The 15,057-nt window shown below is 42.8% G+C and overlaps 1 protein-coding gene across 12 annotated transcripts in view; it reads left to right on the top strand.

Annotated features, from left to right (window-relative positions):
* CIT (citron rho-interacting serine/threonine kinase) overlaps positions 1-15,057 on the top strand; it is a 163,165-nt gene that overhangs the window by 12,520 nt on the left and 135,588 nt on the right. For all 12 annotated transcript variants that reach the window (XM_043557730.1, XM_043557742.1, XM_043557741.1 and 9 more), the window contains exons 4-5: positions 985-1,160; positions 6,536-6,637. In XM_043557730.1, coding sequence (XP_043413665.1) covers positions 985-1,160; positions 6,536-6,637 — 278 coding nt within the window. The remainder of the gene's footprint in view (positions 1-984; positions 1,161-6,535; positions 6,638-15,057) is intronic.

The following is a 15,057-nucleotide window of genomic DNA, read 5'->3' as shown; positions in this document are numbered from 1 at the left end:
GGACTGAATGTTTGTGTGCCCCTGAAAATTCATATGATGATGAAGTCATGAAGGTGGGGCCTCTGTGATGGAATTGTTGTCCTTAGAAGAAGAAAAAGAGAGACGAGGGTTCTGTCTCTCTCCATCTTGTGAGGATATAGTGAGGAGATGGCTGTCTGTAAGCCAGGAAGTGGGTTCCCACTAGGAACTCGGTCTGCCAGCACTTTGATCTTGGACTTCCCAGCCTCCAGAACCGTAAGAGATAAATGCCTGTTGTTTAAGCCACCTCATCTATGGTATTTTGTTACAGCAGCCTGAGCAGACTAAGATACTGACTGAGAGATTGCACTTGAAAAAGGAGTACGACCATAGGCAAAGAAACAGATAGTTGCAAACCCTTCCAGGTGTGTGACCTGTCAGTGCTGCAGAGCAAATGTCCAGGGCTCCATTTTCTTTTTCTTTTTGGTAGCACTGCTCCATATTAAGGGAAAGGAGGTATTACTGACAATCCGAAAGAGATGGGTTTGTGGGATAACACTTCGCAGTAGCACTAGAATGGGATAAGCGGGAGGTCAGCTCTAAAGTCGACTGAGCTGGGAATCGTGTTGCTTACGTCACATTATGAACCAGTCTAAATGCTGATAAGCGTGTTTGACCAAACGCTGCCCTGTGGCCTTCAGAGAGGAAGAAGAAAAGCCTGATTTGTGTTCTCCTCCTATTTTCTGAGTCTACAGGATTCAAATTGTAGCTACCATGGAAACTGCTTTGGAATTTCTGGAGCCCTTAATTTTAAACTTAACATATAAAAACACTTTTGTGCTGATTTTATAATTATTCATGACGGATGGGAAAGTGACTAAAATGTCTTTTGACAGCGAGGGAACACATAGGAACACTTTTTTCCTTTCTTTCTTTTTTTTTTTTTTTTTTTTTTGTGCTTTCATAAAGATGCGTGTATTGGAAAGTGCTTCACTCACCTGGGAGTAACTCTTACATCTCTTGCAGATTCTGACACCATCGCTGAGTTACAGGAGCTCCAGCCTTCAGCAAAAGACTTTGAAGTCCGAAGTCTCGTGGGCTGTGGTCACTTTGCTGAAGTGCAGGTGGTAAGAGAGCGAGCAACTGGCGACGTCTATGCCATGAAGGTCATGAAGAAGACGGCCTTGTTGGCCCAAGAGCAGGTAGGAGCATTTTCACACCACACCCTTTCCCCTTCCTGTACCAGGATGTTCACTGCAGAGGCAATCATCTGCTGAATTGACATCTGGGATTGAGCAAGATTTCCTCGGCGACTCTTTGGTTAATTACAGTTGCAGAAAGAGCTCTCCCGTTCTCAGCTTTTCTTGAACTGATACTGACTCATTTTGAGGGCTCACAAGTTTCCCGCGATTGCTTTATTGTGTTTCTATAGTTGTATTTTATTCAGAATCACCGTGGCCTTTTAACTAATGAATTTAAGATGACCCTTTATGACCGTCAGCTGGCAGTTTCGACATGTGCACATTGTGGGGTTAGGCAGCATATGGTTGTGTGCACATTTTCTACACTTGTGTTGTGGGCATATGTGTTTGATTTTAAAACAGGCCTTTGAAGAAATTAAATAAAATTGTCCTGTGGCGAGAGTGTTGCTTGTTTGAGAGCAGGTAAGAACTTCTTTTTTATGGTCATGGTGTTTTTCTTTCTTTTAAACAAGGCTGCTGCTCCAGACATATCGATTCATTTGCCGAGTTTCTAGAGAGACTGCCATCAGCCTTGGCGTTCAGAGCAATTTATTAGTTACAGACGTCCGAGCACACATCATGTGTCTGATAATGTACCCGGCTCCGTGGGAAGCCGGTGAAAGGAATTGAAGCTCCATGGCCATTAGTTGCAGGGTTTTAAAAACAACTTTGGAAAGTGGAGAAAAAATGCAAATGTATAAAGCAGGCGCTTAGCCGCTAAACATCACAGAAGGGAGAGCAGTTAGCAAATTCACCAGCTGGGGAGTGAGGAGAGATGTGAGTGAGCCAGGGACGGTTAGGGGAGGTTCACACTGCTGAGAGCGAATGCAGGTTCTGGGCGGAGAGACGTGACAGGAGTGTGGCAGGTGGAAGTGTATGTGTGACGTACTGGAGGTTTGAGTACTAGAATGCTGTACAGATGTGTGTGTGTGTGTGCGTGTTTCCTTAGTGGTTTAGAACAGATGGGACTAGGAAATGGGGAGAAATGAGACATTTGGGTGGGGAGAGGGTAATTGGTGGGAAATCTGATGAACCTTTTTTTATTGTGGCAAAATATACATAACATAAAATTTACTGTTTAAAATTTTTTTTTAATTTTTTTTTTTATTTTTGAGAGAGAGAGACAGAGCGCAAGTGGGGGAAGGGCAGAGAGAGAGGGAGACACAGAATCTGAAGCCGGCTCCAGGCTCTGAGCTGTCAGCACAGATGCGGGGATCAAACTCCTGAGTCATGAGATCATGAGCGGAACCAAAGTTGGGCACTTAACTGACTGAGCCACCCAGGTGCCCCTAAAATTAGGGTTGTAATTATTTAATTAGGGTTGTAATTAATTATTTAATTATTTAATTATTTAATTAGGGTTGTTTTAATCCTTCTTAGGGTACAATTCACTGGCCTTAAGTGCATTTACCAATGTTGTGCAACCATAGCCACTATTTCTAGAATTTTCTCATCCTCCCAAACAGAAACTCTGTACCTATTAAATGTTAACTCCTCATTCCCCCAAGAACTGTTTGGAATGGCAGCTCACTTTGTGAGGCAGCTGGGGATCATTTACACTTCTGGAAGGAGGTGGTTGGGATCAGAGTCTGAGGACTCAGTGGCTTTGCGTGGCCTCCAGTCAAAGAAGCAGCGGAGGGCAGGAAGCTGCTTGTCAGAGTCCGAGAATGATGTAGCCTGTGTTTAGCAGTGAAATGGGAGCTACTTCACAGGAAGGAGAAATGACAGGACGTTGCCGATCATTTGGAAGGGAGGAATGGGAGGTGTTCACTTAACCTCCCAGTATCTAAGCAGCCACCTATCCTCGGTATAAACTTACTGAGCACCTGTTGTGTGTGGTGTGCTCCTGGGTCCTTGAGGGGAGGCATGAAGTGTAGCCCTGACCTTGCAACGCTTCTGTTTTAGGTGGGAAGTAGTGCATGTAAAAAGAAAACAATCTAATATACTGCACTGCAGGCAAGCGACAGAGATGTGCAGATAGGGTGCCTTCCTTCCGGTGAATGACTCACGATGACCCTGTGTGAGGTGTGGGCTGGGGGATTTTAAAAATAATGCACATCCAGGAACTAATAAAAGCTACCCAACCATTCCTTAAGAGGGTGAATAAAAGAAGAGTCTTTAATTGAGCCATGGCAAGGCTTCATAATTTAAGGGCATGAGAAGAGAAAAACCAGCACAGGGTGTGAATGAAAGGAAATGCCAGAGAAGGAGGTAGAGAGAGGCGACATCCTGTAAGCAAGACCTATCACCTAGGAGAGGCCAGCACACCTGTTCAGGGCTCTGTGAGAACCAGAAGAGTCCTCAGAGACCATTTATTTTATTTAAAAAAAATAAAAATAATTTTTTAATGTTTATTTTTTAGAGAGACAGAGTGCAAGTGGGGGAGGGGCAGAGAGAAGGAGATACAGAATCTGAAGCAAGCTCTGGGCTGTCAGCACAGAGTCTGATGGGGGGCTCGAACTCACGAACCGTGAGATCATCACCTGAGCCAAAGTCAGATGCTTAACTGACTGAGCCACCCAGGCGCCTGAGACTGTTTATTTTAATGGGGGCTTCAGGGGTCAGATGAGGAGCCAGTGGTGAGCAAATGAAGATGTAGCCTTCTCAGTTCAGCCAACCTTCACTGAACACCTTTTATGTGCCAGGAAAGAAGGACCACAGATCAGGTGCAGGAGATTACAGAAGTTGGGTTGTTTCCGGAATGTGTTCCATATAGCACTGGTGGTATGCAAGATGATTTTAGGTAGTACATGGACAAAACTATTTTGAGGTGTTTAGTAGTCTAATATTAACTAGCGTGTTAAAACCTGGGAGTTTTATAGATGTTAAAATAAATGGAAGAAGGCATATTTAAAGTTAAATTATTACTACTTATTTGAAGTTTTATTTATTTTGAGAGAGCAAGAGTGGGAGAGGGGCAGAGAGCGAGGGAGAGAGAGAATCAAACAGGCTGCATTCTGTCAGCACAGAGCCCGATGTAGGGCTTGATCTCATGAACTATGAGACCATGTCCTGTGCCAAAACCAAGAGTCGGATGCTTAACTGAGCTACCCAGGTACCCCTAAAGTTAAATAATTTTTATTTTGAAATAGTCACAGATTTATAGAAAAGTTGCAAGCACAGTGTATCAGCCAGGATTCTATAATATATAAAAATATGCACATTAAATATATATACATATACACATTGAATATCCATACATACATGTGTATGGATGACTTAATCAATTGTAAGGACTGTAAAGTCTGAAATCTGTAGGGGAGGCCAATAAGCTGGAAACTCTTGCACAAGAACTGATAATGCAAACTTGAGGCAGAATTTCTTCTTTATCAAGGAAGCCTCACTTTTGTTCTTTCATATGATTGGCTGAGACCCACCCAGGAAGGATCATCTCCTTTACTAAAGTCAACTGATTGTAGATGTTGACTTGTTAACCATATCTACAAAATATCTTCACAGCAATGCTTAAGATTAGCTGGGTGCTATAGCCTAGCTAAGTTGACATGTAAAACTATCACAAACTATGAACAACTTTTTTCTTCCTGAGCCATTTGAAAACATGTTGCCAGTGGTGCCCCGTTACCTCCAAATACTTCAGTGTGCATTTCCTACAAGAAGGACGCTCTCCTGTGAACCACAATACAGCCATCACTATTGGAAAAGACACAATGCTACATTACTGCCATCTAATCCTAAGACCCCGTTCATGGTCCACCAACTGTTTCATGGTCTTTTAGAGCAAAAGGGTCAAGCTCAGGATCACACATAACATTTAGTTGTCCTGTCTTTTTAGTCTTTTTCAGTCTGGACCAGCTTCTCAGTTTTCCCTGGACTCTCATGACCTTGGCCATTCTGAAGATTACAGGCCAGTTATTTTGTAAACATACAGATATGTTTAATGTTGCTCAGGTTCATTCAGGTTATAGATCTTTGGCAAGAATATCACAGACAAGATGCTCTATTCTTCTCATCGAGTCCCACTGGGTGACCCCATTTCAGTTTGTCACATTCATGTCGATGTTCACTTAGGTATTGGCCGTGCTTCTCCACTGTAGGGTCACCCCTTTCTTCTTCGTCATTACAGGAGTATTCTGTAGGGAGGTGCTTTCAGACTGTGGAAATACCCGATCCTCATAAAACTTTCAGGTTCTTAATTTATAGCTGTATGGACTTGCATGTTCCTGTTTAAGTCAATGAATTAGAAGCCATTCCTGTCATTATGTATTTTTATACTCAAATCATCCTCTAAGCTGGGCCATGAGAATCTCTTCAGGTTGATTTCTGTGTCTTTTGACGCATCCCCATCTTTGAGTTACTGTTTTGCTTTCTGGTGCAAGATGTTAAAGCTCTTGTGCTTTTACCTTGCCTGCCCCACCCTTGCAATCAGACCTTTCTCAAAGGGTGCCTGTTCCTTTTAGTGTAAAATGGTATTTAGAAACCAAGATCCGGGTACTAGGTGTCCTTATTGCTGTTGGAGTGTCACTGCTTCCAGATCCCTTTCAGTGAGCAGAGCTAGAGAATAGAAATTCAGGTATTTAATATAGCTACTTGCGTGCGCGCACGCGCACACACACACACATTTATTTCTCTATTTCTCCATCTCTGTATATTGAAAAACCATGTGTTCATACCAATATGTCCAGGTCCAGTCCAGCTTCCCTGAGTGTATTCTAGTGTTCACCCTTTCTGTGTTTGTAGCTCCCTTCTCTGATATCACCCATAATATTTTAGCTTATTTTATGCATCTGTGTGTATCCAGCCTACTGTCTTTGCTGCCACTCTTCTCATTGGTAGGCTTAGATGCCCCATTCCAGGCTATCGCTGCATGTGGATGCCTTCCTCACCCTATTTGGGCCTTTGATACCTGATATTGGACTGCCTCCCTCCCGCCCCCCCCCCCCCGCCCCCACACATAGTTGCCGCCCTCCTCACCCTGCTTGGGCCTGGCACCGTGTTCTGGGCCACTGTGTCCCACTCTCCCTACTACCTGTTATGGATGCTTACCTTGTTCTGTTCCACCTAATGGATTTAGGACTGAATTATTCAGGGAGAGAAGGTGAAGAAGAAAAAGAGGGAGATATTTAGATTCAAAAGAAGTGAGTTGCTTTAAGGACAAAAGTAAATAATTGGACAGATAATACACAGATCTGGCAAAAATCATGAGCAAAGTAGACGAATGAATGAAATTTGTGGAGTGCTGGGCTAAGGGATGGTTTTTCTTTTCTTAAACTAGAGACATCAGTTTAGGCTTAAAGAGAGAGGTTGGGACATTCACCCCTCCCCCAACACTTTGTTCTTTATATTATAATTGTCTAAAGGGTTTCTTTTCCCCCTAGGTTTCATTTTTTGAGGAAGAACGGAACATATTATCTCAGAGCACAAGCCCTTGGATTCCCCAGTTACAGTACGCCTTTCAGGACAAAAATAACCTTTATCTGGTGAGTCTTTTCATCCATCTCTCTGGAATTAGTCCAATGCTGATACTCAGATATCATAGACATAGAATTGGATGTGTTTCTTGTCCATATGGTCTGTTGAGTTGCTGTCCTGACTTTAAGGTGTCTCCCTGTTCTCCTTGTCCTAAAGATGAAGGGCTATCCCATTTTGAAACAGCCCCATTTGTTGTTGAGTATTGTAGCTGTGGCTTAAAGGGCAATAATGAGAAATCATTTATTTGGAAATAGTCTGATACTACCTTTAATAGACTCTTGCTTTAATTTTTTTTTTTTTTTGAGACATAATTGACATACAACATTACATTAGCTTCAGGTGTACAGTGTAATGATTCAGTATTTGTATATACTGCGAAATGATCAACCACTAAGTCTAGTGAACATCATTTAAATTTTTTAATTTTTAAAAATTGAGATAATGCACAGTTATTTTAAGAAGATGCAAACACTGCAGAACTGTATGAAATAGGGAAAGTTCTCTACCTTTCTTTCTAATCCCTTTCCCTAGGGGAACCTATTATTGGTTATGTATATTCTTCCTGACCCTCATGGAAAAAATATTTCCATGTCTGTATTTATAACACATGTATATAGTTTGTTTTATGAAACTTGTATATTACTTTCTACTCTTTTCTTCAGCTTGCTTTTTGCCTTTCGGCAATTTACCCCGGACATTTTTCCATGTCAGTACATACAGATCTGCCTTGTTCTTTTGAACAATGCCATAGTATTTCTGATGTACGTGTAGCATAACTTTCACAATACTAAAATTAATTCTGGAGCCTTGTTTAGGTTCTTGGGGGTTTAGATTCCTAAAGTAAAAAAATTTATCCCGGAAACAATTTTTGTTCCTGATTAAGCCCTTAAAACAAGACTATCATACTATTACCTTGAATGGAGAGAAACTCTTATAGAGGCTCATGTAAGAGGAAAGGGTAAGAGAGGGTTGGATTCCAATTTATCTTAAACTTCCACTGGATAGTTTTGGGGGACTTTGTTGCCTTTATTTCTGACCTGTAATAAGCACTTTATTTGGTTTCCTATTAGTTGAGAACCTATTGCTGGTAAAGAAGTATCCCCCCCCACCTCCTCCCCAGCCCCACCTAGCCTTCTGAGCAAGAATGTTTATATACAAATGCATTAGATTGGCCTTGCACTAACCACATGGTAGAGGTGATGACAAATTCTAAGTGTTCTATGTAACAGTGATGACAACTGGTGGTTGACATTGCTTGTATTCGGGTGGCCAATGAGGATGACCAGAGGGGCCCTGGGAGTGATACCAGCTCGTAGTTTCCTTTGTGTTGACTAGTAGTTTTGTTTCTATTTTTGTTTTCATGGCTCAACACTTTTCAAAGTGCATCTTCAAGAGGGTAATACCTGGTCATTTCAAAAATTTTAACCTCTTTGGTGCCACCATTTTTATCCCTACCAATTGACTTTGTCCTAGTGGTAGACCTTCCCTTTTTCTTTTTAATGGTGTAATTAACTGCTGTGGACTTCCTCTTGGGCATAGCCTAACTGGAATGCCTTATGGTCTGGGAATATCAGCCTCTCCTCTGCTAAGAGACCTCCCAGTGGCAGGGGGCTTCCTTTTTTTGGGCCTTTTGTCTGTGGGGCTTCCATCTGGATGTTGCCCCTGGCATTAGCATTCCTAGCTTAATGACCGTCTTTCCAGGTTTTCTAGCCGCCATCTTACAAGAGGGGAATGATCTCAAAACAGCTGTCTCCTGGAGTTCTAGTTGCCTCAGCACATTGATACCTGGCTGCAATGACATTTTTACACCCTTCTTTCATAGCTCAGTTGGGTATTGCTGATGGGATCTTGTAATTATTTCCCTGTCTGCATTCTCTTCTCAAGTATGTTGGTAATTTGGAGTAAAATGCTTGCTAAGGGTACAGTTTTCTTATAAATATCCAAACTCAGCATTGGAACTAAGATATGATTATAGATCCCCCATTCTTTATCTGCAATTCTGAAATGCCCAGAGCTCTGAATAACCTCAAGTTCCTTAGTTACTTATTTGGCAGCAAAACCTGACCTGAATCTCTTCTTCATTCCCTTTAGTATGACTATTTGTAATTTTGCCAAAAAATTGTGATTTTGATTGCATTTGATTACAGGGTGATATCTCAAGCCATACCCTAGGGTGTTACATAACATAAAGTATATGCATCATTTTACTTTTCTAAAATCTGAGCATTTCTGCATCTGGAAATACATTCTGCCACAAGATAAGGGGACCATAGATCTATATTGGTATCGTGAAGTACCAAAATTCCATTGTATCTATTGACCACTTATGGATCACCAAACCTTTGAAGTTTGGGGAAACATAAATTATCCTAAGCTCCCTGGCAGTTGAACGTTCACTTGTAATGCAAATGCAGTTTAATTGAAGATACATTTAGAAATCAGTGAATAAAACAAGTAGGAATCGGTGACCTATATATTTCTCAAAGCTGTCTCTTCTCTCCATTCTTGCTTCGACTGGGTGAGTTCCGGCTGCCATCTTTTTTTTGCCTGCATTACTGCAGTAACCTCCTAAGTGTTCTCCCTGCCATCTGTCTTGCCCTTCCCCCAGGTCTTCTACACACTGCAGCCAAGTCATCCCACTGTTAAAACCCTTTAAGACTCCCTGCTGCCCTCTGGATAAAGTCCAGACTCTTCCATGTGGTTTCCAAGGCCTTTTTCATATATACCTCTAGGCTTGTTGCTTACCATTTCTTTGTTTTTACTTTACATTCATTCTGACCTTCCTTTGGTTCTTTGATCTGGCCTCTGACCTTTCTCCACGCTGTTCCCTCTTTCCCTGTTTCCCAGGCTAACTCCTATTTCTCCTTCTGGACTTGGGCCAGGTATCACTTCTTCCAGAAACTCATCCTGGCCTCTCTTCTTCCGGGAGGGTTGCCCTTCTGGCTGCATACTCATAACACCCTGTGTGTCCTCTTCATGAGTGGGTGTTGGGCTACCCTACCAGGCTACACCTCTCTCCACTAATGGAGGGATTCTGTTTCCCTTGCTTCCTGTGGTGCTTCCCCAAGTAAATGCTTAAGATGCGTTTATTCAACGAATGTCTGATTAATTTCATAGAAATTGATTTACATACAGATTTACTTACTGTGTTATGGAAATCACACATTAGTAGTAGGAGTTTTATTCTCTAAAGTATGTAATTCAAGTTAGATCCAGTGGGATTTTCAAAATTTGGAGTGCAGTGCAGGGAAATTGAACTTGGATCCTTTTGAAATTTGATGGTTAAAAATTTATTTGTCGTTACATACCAATGAATGTGGCTTGCCATTTTCTGGCGTATAGAAAATTTCAATGAAGTCCATTGTATTAATGTCTGGTTCTATATAACAAGGCTAGTTCTGTGTTCTGGCAGGCAGCCCATGGAAACAGCGCTTTGTTGATCTGGTTCATGATGAAATCTGTTCAATTCTGTATAACAGATGCCTTCACCAGTGTCCTTCCAGGAAGGAGCTGGTCTTTACAAAGAAACCATTGTTTCGCAACTCACCACTTGTAGTATTGTTGCATCTAAGCCCTTTGTGAGATTCTTAAAGCTTGCTGGCTTTGTATTGATGTTTTTCATGCCATGTGTCTTCAGGCTGCCCTTGCTCTGAGTCACAACCGATCCATGAATCTTCTTTCCTTACAGTGGCCTCACATTGACTTCCCTCTGTTCATTCCAATTTTTTCTCCCCCAGTTGCACATAGGATGTATTAGTTAAGGTATAGACTAAGCTACTGTAACAAAAAGATACCAAAATACAGTCCGAACTGACGGAGCAGCTCTGTTGTATGTGATAATCCAGGGACCCAGGTTCCTTCCATCTTGTGGCTCCTCATCCCTTAGGATGTTGTCCTCTTTGATGTGGTTGAAGTCGGGTATTTCATATTCTCATTTCACCTGGCTGGTAGGAGAAAGGAGTAGAGGACAGAACAAGCAAATTCCTTTTACTTAGAAAGATATGGAAGTGGGGCACATCATTTCCTTTCCTGTTTTATTGACTAGAACTTGATCATACGACCTTACATCTATACCGTCTAGTGGCATGGCCATTCTCCAGCTTCGGGAAGAATGGATTTGGGGGACCAGTTGTAGTCTGCCACAGAGGTTAAAACACCTACTTTTGTAGGCAATAAGAGATCTGGGTTTTGAAGCCGGGCGCCCTAGATCCACCTCCCATACTTTTACCCATTATGTTACACTGTCACATCCCAAAGCACTTCTGTTCCGTCCCCGGTTCTGAAGTCCTGCTTGGCATTAGTTCTTTACATTGTCTCGCTTTGCACCGAAGCAATTGCACAGGTGGTATTTCCTTCCTTTGTAGGGACAGTTTGGAGGTTGGCTGTTTTTAGACAGTGACCCCTGTGGCCTGTGGGTGTTGGGCTCTAGCCTCTGCTGACACTGGGAGTCTGGAGAGAGTTAACAAATACAACTTCATTGTTTATTTTCGTAAAATGTGGCAGCTTATGATAGTTTTGACAGTGAGACATGTGCTGTTTTGATCTCTCAGAAAAGATTATCCAGTTTTCAGGCATGTCTCAAAACTCACCAGCATGTTCTCATGTTGCTGTTTCAGAAGCCTGGGTTTGGAAGCTGGCTGCCCGTTGGAAGGAAGCTGTTACTTAGAATATAGGTTCTTGTTTTATTACTCTTCCTTGGTTGGTCTCTCTGGAGTCATTGGCCTTTTCGGCTTCAATGTTCTCATTGGTGAAATGAGATATTAATACCTTTTATTGACCCCAGTTCAGTTGCTGAGTACGTTATTGCCTTGGAGGGGTTCTTTGTGCCTTCAAAATAGTTGTTTCATGTCCTGGTCTTTCGAGGCATATTTCAAGTGAATGCATTTGAAGTCTTAGTCGTCACAATTTTGTTCCATTGTCCCAGTTTGCCTTGTCCCATAGTCCCAGTTTCTGGCTTAGTAGATCGAAGATGGGGCCCAAGAATTTGCAACCAGGTGCCAGGTGAGGCTGCTGCTAGTCTGGGGGCCCCACTTGGAGAACCATGGTCCTACGGCTATAGTTACAGTTAATTTCTGGCCACTTCTTCCTCCTTTTGCTCCTTCAACAATGGTGAAGTTTCTCAGATCCTGTCCCTTGCTCTTTGCTCTTTCAGGTTGACAAGTGGTACCTACTCCCCAGCTCTTAACTAGCCCCAGGGTTCTTCACCAGTGCAGGGTGCTTCATTAATTCATGTCCTCAGTTACCTAGTTTGAGTGTGCAGTCTGTTTCTTGCTAAGACTCTGGATGATTCAGTGCTCAATGAGGATTTTTCTGAATAGATGGATGAATCAGGCTGGGATTCCTATTTTCTGGAAAAAAAAAAAAAAAAAAAAAAGGGTCTTCTCTCTTTTTCTCTTGGTGACCTTGCCTTTCATGAAGAATAATTTAGAGTCCCTGCCAGGGACCACTCTGCTTTGAGAAGCCCTTCCTTCCTCCCAGATGCCAAAGATCAGGGACAGTCCACAGGGCAGATAACGATGCCAACACCATTGTTACATTTCCGTGGCACTTTCAGGCAGGCTGATTGTAGTGCAAGCATTTCAAGGGCACGTTGCTGAAAGGGTGGCCAGCACAGCATGCTTCTAATGACACCCTGTGCAAATTGGAATAGGGTACAAGGACTATTCAATACTCAACCCTTCCCCACATATGGATATGAGCGCATGCACGTGTGCATGTATGTGCATTCATGTGCACGTGCGCACACACACACACACACACACACACACACACACTCTTGTCCTTTGTTTCAAATGCCACACAACTGATGGGCATTGCTCTCCCTTGCTATCCCTGTACTTGGGGTGTAGCTGCAAACACCAACAGAGAGGCCTCTACTCCTTCCAAACCGAACACATGTAAGATTTGCCCTTTAATTAGTATCTGCAGCTGCTGCCATTAGAAGGGTTTGTCTCTGTTGGCCTGAATGTCTTTGCTTTAAAAGAGCAAGTCTGTGATAGCTCCAAGCCAGGCTTGTTTGTCAGCTGCTGTGCTTTCTCTGCCATCTGCAGGGCTGCCGCATTGTTTAGGGCTGTTTCCCTATGGGGCCCTTTTCCTCCTCCCGTCGCCCCAGCCTTTGATTACCATGCCTTGGTGAGTGCCATTTGGGTGACCTGCAGCTGGTCGTTGCGGGCAGGCACATGTCTCATCCATCCGTGGAGGATTATTGCCTCTGTGCTGACGGACTGGTTACCTTCCGGCTCTTTGTTGCTGGTGATCTCGTCGTGATGGTCAGAAAGGCTGTAGGTAGTCATTGAAGAAAACGTCAAGCAGCAGGAGTGTTGGCTGTATCAAGGGCACCTCTTGCTTGTAGAAACTTTTCATCCGCTTGAAGCAGGGAGCCACGTTGTCTCCACAACTTCCTCAGCATTGGGTCTCAGTACAGTGCTGGGCTGGCTGCGTCAGCCACCCCGGTGGCTCCTTAAAAATGCAGGTTTCTGGACCTCACCCACGGTCACTGGGAGTTTTAACAAGCTCCCTGAATAACCGGTTGGGGTGAGAACGAAACCTACTTTACCCTTTCATACTGCTTAATGTCCGCTATTTTTCATTCCTCTAGGATTCCAGCTCCCTGAAGGCAAAGGACTTTTGTCTGTTTTAGTCTCTGCTGTTTTCCTTATATCTAGAATAGTGCCTGACACACAGCAGGCACTCAAAAAAAATTTTTTTTTTTTGATGAATGTGTTTTTTTTCTGTTTTTCAAAAGCACCTCCCTGGGTGATTCTGATGGACAGGCAGGTTTAACAAGCCACATTTTGGGGGTATCAGTGCCTCACCAGGCATCTCTGAGTAGTCAAAGTCCTGGACGGAGTCACACTTTTGGACAAAAGCAGGTGCTGTGAATGGGTTGTCTGGGACAGCCTGGGTGGTAACTTTGGCCTTAAATGGTTTATCGTGTTCTTCTGACCCTGGTGTTTAGTTCATAGCAAGCCATCTGGTAAGGAGATTTAAAGGCTCTTCATTTGTGACTTTGTTTTAAAAAAATTTTTTGTTTATTTTTTGACAGAGAGAGCGTGAGCAAGCTGGGGAGGGGCAGAGAGAGAGGGAGAGAGAATCCCAGGCAGGCTCCACACCATCAGCACAGAGCCTGACATGGGATTCGATCTCACAAACTATGAGATAGTGACCTGAGCTGGAATCAGGAGTTGGATGTTTAACCAACTGAGCCACCCAGGCGCCCCTTAATTTTTGACTTTTGATGATGCTTTTGGAGCCTCTGGCTTTGGTACCATTTTTAAAAGTCCAGAGGTGTTTTCTGAAAGTGCCCAAGTCCTGTTCTTTATGTCTAAGCTTAACAGCAAGATGATTGGTTAAGCTTGAGTTGACCACACACAAGCCCTGTTCCCCATTTTGCCAGAATGAGCGACTGTACCCCAGCAGGATAGCTTTGGGATAGGGATAACAGATTTACTCAGTAAATGTCCAAATTAAGTTCTCTAATGGTGGGCACTTGAATTTTTAGGGTGGTAATGTGGGATCGTGTTGGTGGCTCAAGCCTGATTAGTTCTTTGATAAGGACCCAGTCTATTTAGGGGTTTGTCATTTCGTGTCTATTTTGTCCCATGTTGTGGAACATGCTGCCTCGCAGCTGTTGTAATTTTTGTCACTTGTCTTCCCAATCAACCCTGGTTTTGAAGAAATGAAAAGTTGTTTGACTCAGAAAAGACTGATCTTAGTTTTGGTGGGGATTTTCAGTTCAGGAAATTGGATCTTCTGAATAAGCACACAGAATACATATCTTTTTGCCTTTTAAGAGATGGTTCTTATTTTCTGAACTATTTTACTGGTCATTACAAAATAGAGTCTTCAGGAATAGTTGTGAAGTTGTGAAGTATTACAGAGCGGTCAGTTTGTGAGCTCCTAAAAGTTGCCAGTGGGTGCTATATGTTTGACTTTGTCATCCTTAAACTTACAGCCATTCTATTTTTAACATCTTTTTTTTTTTTATAAAAAGTTTTTTAAAATGTTTATTTTTGAGAGAGAGAGAGAGAGAGAGAGAGAGCGAGCATGAGTAGGGGAGGGGCAAAGAGAGGGAGACGCAGAATCCAAAGCAGGCTCCAGGCTCTGAGCTGTCAGCACAGAGCCTGACACGGGGCTCGAACTCACAAACTGCAAGATCATGACCTGAGCCGAAGTTGGACACTCAACCGATTGAACCACCGAGGCGCCCCTATTTTTCACATCTTTAATAGAGCCAGGTTAGAAAGTTTTTAACTGCGATGTATCGTCATAAATATGCATTGTTCCAATTTTAAGATGTTTCCGTTCTAAAAGCATGAGTACTTGTGTTGTTACTGGTGATTTTTTGGGGGAGGGGAGAGGGCATTTAAGGCCTTTTTAATGGCAATATATGTTTAAAACAGATATAAAAATTAACATTCACCGACAT

The sequence above is a fragment of the Prionailurus bengalensis genome, chromosome D3, assembly GCF_016509475.1.
Source record: "Prionailurus bengalensis isolate Pbe53 chromosome D3, Fcat_Pben_1.1_paternal_pri, whole genome shotgun sequence".
Classification (NCBI taxonomy): Eukaryota; Metazoa; Chordata; class Mammalia; order Carnivora; family Felidae; genus Prionailurus; species Prionailurus bengalensis.
The sequence above is the reverse complement of the archived record's forward strand: the minus strand, read 5'-3'. Positions and strand labels throughout refer to the sequence as shown.